The sequence below is a fragment of the Brassica napus genome, chromosome C7 (genome assembly GCF_020379485.1).
Source record: "Brassica napus cultivar Da-Ae chromosome C7, Da-Ae, whole genome shotgun sequence".
Taxonomy (NCBI): Eukaryota; Viridiplantae; Streptophyta; class Magnoliopsida; order Brassicales; family Brassicaceae; genus Brassica; species Brassica napus.
In genome coordinates, this window is record NC_063450.1 from 6,180,133 (window position 1) to 6,188,649 (window position 8,517).

General features: G+C 35.5%; 1 protein-coding gene across 2 annotated transcripts; it reads right to left on the reverse strand.

Annotated features, from left to right (window-relative positions):
• Positions 1 to 1,083: 1,083 nt before the first annotated feature.
• Positions 1,084 to 4,211, reverse strand: LOC106352116. 2 transcript variants are annotated; one of them, XM_013791803.3, is made up of 5 exons: positions 3,969 to 4,204; positions 1,995 to 3,860; positions 1,658 to 1,767; positions 1,550 to 1,580; positions 1,084 to 1,457 (listed from the first exon to the last, which is right to left on the reverse strand). In XM_013791803.3, exons 2-5 carry the CDS (start codon positions 3,844 to 3,846, stop codon positions 1,288 to 1,290), a joined length of 2,163 nt encoding a protein of 720 aa, XP_013647257.1. In that variant the 5' UTR covers positions 3,847 to 3,860; positions 3,969 to 4,204; the 3' UTR covers positions 1,084 to 1,287. The 2 variants fall into 2 exon arrangements, with proteins under 2 accessions (XP_013647257.1, XP_013647251.1); XM_013791797.3 differs by having other exon boundaries at positions 1,995 to 4,211.
• Positions 4,212 to 8,517: the final 4,306 nt, after the last annotated feature.

An 8,517-nucleotide genomic window follows, 5' to 3' on the forward strand; every position in this document is an offset into this window, starting at 1 on the left:
TTTCATTGATGATCAATGATATTTACCATTTAGCAAAAAAAAATGTTTGGAGAAATTCCAACATAAAATAAATATTTAGTAACTATTATCTCCTACTTAGAGCATCTTCAAAAGCAATATTATTTTTAAAGTTGGCAAAACTTCAAATTTGAAGTTTGAGGGTGTTCTTCTCCAAAAGAACAACTTCAAACCAAACTTTAAAAGTTTTACTTTTTACACTATAGTCCTTTATTGATACAAATTAACAAAAATCATAACATTTTTATTATACAATAATATATAATAAAAAATATTGTACATAGTATTAAATAGTAAAATAACACATATTTCAAAATAATAACTGAGTCTTTATCTTTATTTGTAGATTATAACCTAAAAGTTGTTGAAATATTGTACTTTCTTTAGTTGATACAATAATTTTTGATATAATTTTATCTTTTTGTATTTTTGCTTTATAGTTTGTATTAAATGTGTATTGTAATATTGTTTTCTATAATATTTCGCTTTACTGTTATTTATATGTTTGTATTTTGCATAAGATAAAAGAAAATTATAAGGATTAAAATGATAACTATAAATGTCGATGAAATTATTTGAAAGATAGATAATTGTAAAGACTTAAAAGTAAGGACTTTCAAACTTGAAGTTTTGTACATTAAAACTTCTAAAGTTTCCATGTACAAAACTTCAATTTTTAAAGTTTTGAAGTTGTTTTTGGAACATGCAAAAGAAGTTTAGAAGTTGCTTTTGGAGATGCTCATATCTAATGATTAAAGCTGAAGGAGAATGTATAATACCTGTCTTGAGAAGGCAGGGCCGGCCCTGGGCCAAGCCAATGAAACATTCGCCTTGGGCCCCCAAATTTTTTGAAAATTTTTATATGTAAATAGGCCTCTAATTTGTAAAAAAAAAAAAATTTTAGGCCTCCAAATTTTTGAAGTCTTTACTAAATGGTCTTGGGTCTCCAAACTCTCAGGGCCGGCCCTGTGAGAAGGAGAGTGTAGCCAATCTGACCAGGCTCGTTGGTGGTAGTGAATTTTTGAGGATTAAACTAACAAATAGGCAATCAAAACAGTAAAACCATCAACGCAAAATAGTCATACTGGTTTAATTCTAAACCTGGTTCAGTTTGACACAACACCTATTTAACCAGTTACTAGAAAGGATAAGCAAAAAATCAAAAGATTGTTTTTTAAAAAAGGGCATGAAATGAATACTAATGAGCTAATGTTGATGCTCCTCTTCTTCGGTCTAACAAGCTTCTCATCTGAACATTACTACTCCCTCCTACAACAACCCTTCTTCTGCCTCATCTTCATCTTCATCTTCATCTTCATCTTCATCTTCATCCTCTTGCTCCTCCTCTACGGTATCAGCTGCATACTTATCGAGCTCATACTGGATCATTACCTCTATAGATGACTTTCTAGAGGTGAGATCGTATCGAAACTTGTCAGCTGTAAAAACATGGTGAAACAATGCACGTTACAAAGAAGAAACCTATCAGTAAAGAAATGAAATGAAAACACATCTGATCTTAAGCTCATACCAAGTTGCTTAACGATGTCAGTAAACGAAGCCTGTCAGAAAACACCAAAGCTCTTTTTCAGACATCTATCTTTTAAGAGTATAATTCCATAACACAAGAAATTCTCACCTTTTTAAAGTCCATTGCTTTCAAGATATCAAGAATTGCATTTCTCAACTCTTCATCACTAGGAGGCTCCTTGCTTTTGCCTTTCCCTTTCCCTTTTCCTTTTCCTTTTCCTTTTACAAGATAACACAAAGATGGTGTCAGACAAATCAGAGACGGTAACTAAAGCCACCAAGAACATAATATTAACGAACCAGTTTGATTTTTGACATACAAAAGCAGTAACACAGGTACATAACGAATGATCTCCTACTGAATAAAATTTATTAACCTAAACCGGTTTAATCCTAAGTCCGGGTTGATTCAAATCTGTTTAACTCTGATCTCTGAGACTTATTACCTGATACTTTAAGGGGAGGTGGTGCAATGACAGGGGGAAACAATGTTGGAACTCCGGAAGCATCCGGCCAAGCTAAGATCGCCGGAACAGGAGAAAATGTAGCCTCATAAGTTTTGTAATAGCGTTCAGCAGAGTAACAGTCGTCCGCATACTGCAAAGGGTTGATTTTCATCTTCTTGCAGACAGCTAGAGCGTGCAGACATGGAAACTTCTTCCTCTGGAACTTCCCACACGTGCAGGTTGAGTCATTCAACTGAACAATGCCTTCCTTATATTCTTTAAATTTCCCGGACAAGTGCCACCTGGCCATGGACATGCGTTCCTTCTTTTCTAAGGGTACTGAGACCTGAAATGCATCTCTTTCTAACGGCTTTACAACGAAAGCCGAGGAATCTGTCGAAGACTCTTGAAATTTTTTCATGACGTTTTTTGCGTACAGATCGCCGCGGTGGAGAGAGCCACGGCTACTGCTAAACGACGAGTCAAAAGCGTCTTTCATCTCACTAAACAGAAGCATCACACCCCCTGTCATTGCAACTTTCTGAAAGCTTCTACAAACTGCAAACAAAGCTTTTCTATCTATCTTCATGACTCCGTATCTAAGACCACTGTCGTGAGCCAGAGCCCACTGATGCGGAGGGATTCGTTCAAGCCATTTCCACCCTTCTGGTTTCTTCTCTTTAATCTCCTTCATGTAGGAATCAAACTCTCCCTTCTGAATGGACGACCCAGCCTTCATCACAAGGCACTCTGTCAAGTGTTGGTCTGGGAAGAGGCGAGAGAATTGGGAAGACAGATGGGTCAGACAGAACCTGTGATAAGCCCAGGGTTCTTTCCACTGTTCGTTAACAACAGCGAGTATGTCCGGGTGGTGCCTTGTGATGAGGCAAAGACCCTTCCTTTGGGTTACCTTCTCTCTGATTCTAGTGAGAAACCAGCGCCAACTATCAGTGGAGACTTCTTTAGTAACCGCAAAGGCAAGCGGGAAAATTTTGTTGGCTGCATCAAACCCTGAGGCTATCATCAGATTCATATTGTAATTACCCTTCAACTGTTTGCTGTCAACAACAACCAGCGGTCTGCAATGCTTAAACCCTTGGACAGACTGTGAAAACGCCCAAAACACGCTTCGAAAGGATGCAGCGTGTTGAGGATTTGGCAAAGAATCATACTGCCAGTCCACAATCATCCCGTTAGAAGAGTGAAGCGCAGACATTAACTTGGGTATGAATCTGAAACTCTGATCCCACTCTCCAAAGAGTCTTTTGATAGCTTCCCTTTTCGCGTCCTGCAAATTTCCTCTTGCATCACTAACTTCCTCACCTTCCTCATCAAGATGGGTAAGAAAAGTTTGCTCAGAGCCGAACTTTTCATTCCACCACTTGTGCAGCTCTGCAACTGTGAGCGTGGGATGCTCACTGACCACACGTTCGATTTCATACGCTAAAAACTTGTCATCAAAATAAACTGGACATGATTTCCCTAGCTGCTTACAAGTATCTGGACCGTCACAATTGGTTATCTCAAAAAGTCCGTGCTTTTCCATCCTAACTGCACGAATCGACCAATTGCATTTCCATCTTATGCACTCAAACGAAAACTCGTCCTCACCGGTCTCTCTTACAGCACACATATGCTGCCCTCTGATGGAGCGCCAGTCAACCGCCTTCTTTAGCTCATCTCTATCTTTGAAACACAATCCAGGAAGCCTTGTACCATCATCCTCAAGCCACAAACTAGAACGTAGACGCGGACTCTCAACTTTCTTCAAGTTGCTGCACCTAACAGCCCTTTCTTGCTGTGTAGTCTTCTGTCTTTTGGAGGGACCACCAGGATTCTCTCTTTCAGCCATGACCACAACCAATCCTGAAGAGAATTTCAAAGAGGTAAAACGCAAACTTTTAAAACCTGAAATAGATCCGCCCTATCAAACAACAGTGTATATCACTAAAAGTAAGGAAAAAGATCATAAACCCTAAAAAAATCCCAAATAAAGATTTGTAAATTTTCTCGTGCCCTAAAAGAAGATACTGAGACGCTAGAGATCTCCTAATCGAAACGATATAGAAATCAGGGACAATTGTACGCATCTCCAGACGCGGAGTTTTCCGTGAAGATATGGAGAGTAATTGCAAAAGGAGGAGGAGGCGTCTCTAGGAAGACGAGCAGTTTCTCACACACTCTACTTATTGTATTTGTATTGTACCTTCTCCACAAATATCTCCGCTTTTTCGAAATATATATATATATTTTTTTTTTTTTTTTAAAGAGTAACTAGATTTTGATCCGAGCGGGTTTCTTTGGGTTATAACAAAGTTTGAAATGAATTAGTTTCGGGATTTTATATATGGACAATTCCCTTAAATAAACTATTTTCAAGTTTTGGTCATAAAAATAGATCACAAGGAGGAAAATGACCAAAATGTTTCATTTAATAGATAAAATGACACTAATACCCTAGATATAAAAAAAATAAAAAAATTAAAAAAAATTAAAAAAAATTAAAAAATTAAAAAAAAAATAAAAAAAAGAAATTTTTTTATATAGTTTTAGATTATATGTTTTCAAATTCGAACTTCTTTATAAATTTTTTTTTTTTGAAATTTATTTTTTTGAAATTTTTGTTTTATTTTTTTGTTCAAGTTTTCTTTTTGTAATTAGAAAATTCTTTTTAAAACTGTTTTTTTTTTTTTAACGACAAATTATTTTATTGATATCAAAACTAGATTCAAATGTTTACATGAAACATAAGAGATAAACAACACATTTTTAAGAAGATTTTAAAATTGAAAAAATAATAACATGTTGCTATCTAACTCATCCGTAGAATAAGCTGATACGCTAACTTTATCCATCTTCGTTCTCGGTCTTAGATGATCTTGTTTTTGGCTGTTATGCATTGTGACCAAAAGCCTCTTTTCTTTTAGAAGATCATTGGATTGGATCCATCTGTTACATCGCAATCCGTCCCATACACTCCCGCTGCAGGAGGTAACATGTGTTGTTATTGTCTTAACTCTCCACGATCTAGGTTTTCTCCCTATTTGAAACCAACAAACACAATAACTAAAGTACTCCACGTTGTGTTGAGGTTTTCTCCCTATTGGACGCCGTTTCAGAACACTATTTCCTTCATCTTTGCCATTACCGGACTCCTCCCATTTTTCATTTTTTGGTGAAACGCTGTCTCCAAGTAAGAAGAGACAGAAGTATAAATATTTACCATGATTTTGTATTGATCCTTGTTGCCAGATGGACCCACCACAAACTAGCACTATCGTCTTCACAAAATCATCACTGTCGTATCTAATTCCAGCCATATCCAAAAGAACAATACCTTGAATCCATATCTTCAACTCCAATTTTGGTTTGTGCGCTAATCTCCTGTGATCCCCAGGCCAGGGCGGCTTTTTATGTCGATTCATTGTGTGAACAAATCGAGATTGAGAGATTAAACAAACTTGCAATATGTGCAAGGGAAAGCCATCGGTCCTGCAACTCCGTAAATCTACGAATCCCAGTACTGGAGAATAACGCTCCCGTTGTGAGAAAAGACGCACGCCAACCGTTCGAAAATCATATGATCTTCTCGCCCAAATCCTAATGACTGTCTGAAGAAGAGAACATGATGATCTTAAAGGGTGAGACGGAAAAATAACGCGATTTGGATGTTCCCAAATCGAATGATTTGATATCCAATCCAACATCAGTTGGTTTTGTTAACTATTACTACTAAATATAAAGAAAACAAAGAGACTCCGACGGCCGAAGCCGCCGGCAACGAAAAATCCCGGTGAAGAAACGAGTCTGGTGGTGGTTTTGAGAAAATAGCCTATGGCGTCACTCCCTTTTTTTCCTATTTGAAACAGTTTTTAAAATTCTTATTTTCAAATTTTTAATATTTATTTTTTATTTTATAAAATTTTAAACCTCTATCTCAAATCTTTACCCTTAACTCTAAACCCTAAGGTTTGGATTAGTTAAACCTAGGGGTATAAATGTATATTTAATTCTTTAATAAAACATTTTGGTCATTTTCCTCCTTGCGGTCTATTTTTGTGACCAAAACTTTTTTAGTGCTATTTTAGGGTATTTCTCTTTATATATTATTAAGTTATTAAAGTTATATTATATCGAATAGAAAAATTACAATATGATTTAGCTTATTTTGGATTTTGTATGTATACTCTTATGTAATTCTTTTTTTAGACATATGCATTTTATCCGGACCCAAAAAACTGAACTAAAACAACACAAAAATACAGGTTCAGGTCTCGGACTGAGAAAAGTTTCTATTGCGTTTTTTGGACCATGTCTCTGTCCGAGTCCGGGTACCCAAAGTACTTAAGATGTTTTTTTATATTATGTATATTTGAATATTTCAGATATGTTTTCAATATATATATCTTTTTAAGTTTCAGATTCAGGTTTTTGGTTATAGTTTCGGATTTTGGTAAAATTTCAAATCTTTAAAATTATATTTCAAGTATTCGAATAAAACTGGATATTATTGGCTTCTCAGGTAAAATTTTGGGTAGTATTTTGGATGTTTTTGGATATTTAAACATTTTCAGATATTATTTTTGTTTTGGCTTTTTCATGTTTTCAGGTATTTACGTTTTTTATCCTAAATATCTGAATTGATCAGGACCCATTACATACCCAAATTACATGTATTTTACAGGTACTTGAATTATAGACTTGAACTAATTCAGATCCAAAAGAAAACGATCCGAACCCAAACTCATTTTTTTTTTCAAAACACCTATTTGGGTCCAAATATCACGACCTTGAGAAATTGGATCTAAAAGGAATTAATCGGTATCCAACCCAAAGACCTGAATGTCCAAACCTATCCTCGTATTATATTTGTGTGTATTTTATAAGAGTGACATTTGTTGAATTGGTGAGACTTAAGATTTACTTGAGAGATTTTTGGCTGATTTAATAGTATAGACTTGTAGGTTTTTCATTTTTTTGATAAAAAAAGGTTTTATGGTTTTTCATATTTTTATAAATACTTTATATAAAAATTAGTTTAACATAATATATATATAATTTTGTTTTAAGAGATGGTTTACTTAAGTGTGTTATATCAAATTTGATCTTATAAATATTTAGAATTATATAATGTAAGATGACATGGTATAAATGTTGTATGATATATGCTAACTCATTTTTATAATTAATGTGTAAATATTGTAGGTCCAGATTGAGCATAAAGTATAGTATAAAACATTGTTGCATAACACCCATAATGTTAGATGATAAAATATTTTAGAGAAAAAATGTATCAAATCAAATAATGAGTAATGGGATTCTTTATAAATATTTAAAATTTTGTATGATTAGAATATTTAATAGTAGGATAAAAATGATAAATAATACATCGTCTAACAACCTTTTTAGTAAATATTCAATAGTATAGATTCTTATCCGTGCTTCAAAAGCTTGAGATTTTGTAAAAAGTTATCATTTAAGAAAATCTAAATAAAGTTATTGTAGATCCTAAAATCTACACTAAGTATTTGATAGTGATTGAATGTTAAATCTAGGGAAGAAAATAACGTGGGCAACGATATCCTCAGAACACAACGATATAATCAGGTATGAGTTGACAAAAATGGACTATATTGGTAGGTCAAATATCATAGAGATATCGGGGAAGAGAAGGATCGGGACTAAACTCGAGGTCGAACTGCCTACGTACCTCGGCGAGGGATCAAGTCATAGCGTAGTTCGATTATCATCATCTCGAAAGAGATGTCGGTTCATTGGTCTTGAGTAAGACGTCGGCTTCAACGGTCTCGTGTAAGACGTCGGGTTCTTCGGTCTCGAGAAAGACATCGGTTTCATCGGTCTCGTGTAAGACGTCGGGTTCTTCGGTCTCGAGCAAGACATCGGTTTCATCGGTCTCGTGTAAGACATTTATGGGTGAGAATAATGACCCATGGATCTCGGATTGGCTGATCACGATCTCGTAAGATCATGTTTTGTGTGAACAGTCATTGCTCTTGATAAAACATAGAAGTATCTATAACTTAATGTAATGGTCGTAAAGATCACAAAGATGATGTATCTCTGGGTCGATGTTGATGGTTGTATCAAAGGAAGGATTATTCTGAGCGCCTTGAAATACATGAACGTATTTGATTAACGGAACGTCGGTGGAGTTAGTCGTGGTCTTGAGCTCATGAGTACAAGCTCCTCTTTTATGAGAAGGGGGAAGAATGGAGGCGAGTCTCTTTTGGTCTCGAGCTTAATGCTCTTGTTTCTTGTAAAGGGTAAGATCCCGGAAGGAGAAGATCTCTGCCAAAGTCATCTCCTTGTCTTCTTATAGGATTTGAGGATGTCTTCGTTTGTTACACGTGTCCCTTGAATGAAGCGCCAGCTTCCTTGTTTTTAGGGATACCGAGACCGTTTCTTGTGGACTGTTGTTATTATTGTTTGACTTCCTCAAACAATCGTGGGAGAGACTTGGTGACGTATTTTGGGTCCAACATTTGCCCTCCAGTCCTTCGAG

What these genes read in the sequence shown, in the direction of transcription:
- LOC106352116 (XM_013791797.3), bottom strand. Translation starts at nt 3,846, where the DNA reads ATGGCTGAAAGAGAGAATCCTGGTGGTCCCTCCAAAAGACAGAAGACT. An exon ending in ACCTCCCCTTAAAGTATCAG is followed by an intron (nt 1,768 to 1,994) that starts GTAATAAGTCTC and finishes ATCTTGTAAAAG; the next exon opens with GAAAAGGAAAAGGAAAAGGG. An exon ending in AAGCAATGGACTTTAAAAAG is followed by an intron (nt 1,581 to 1,657) that starts GTGAGAATTTCT and finishes GTTTTCTGACAG; the next exon opens with GCTTCGTTTACTGACATCGT.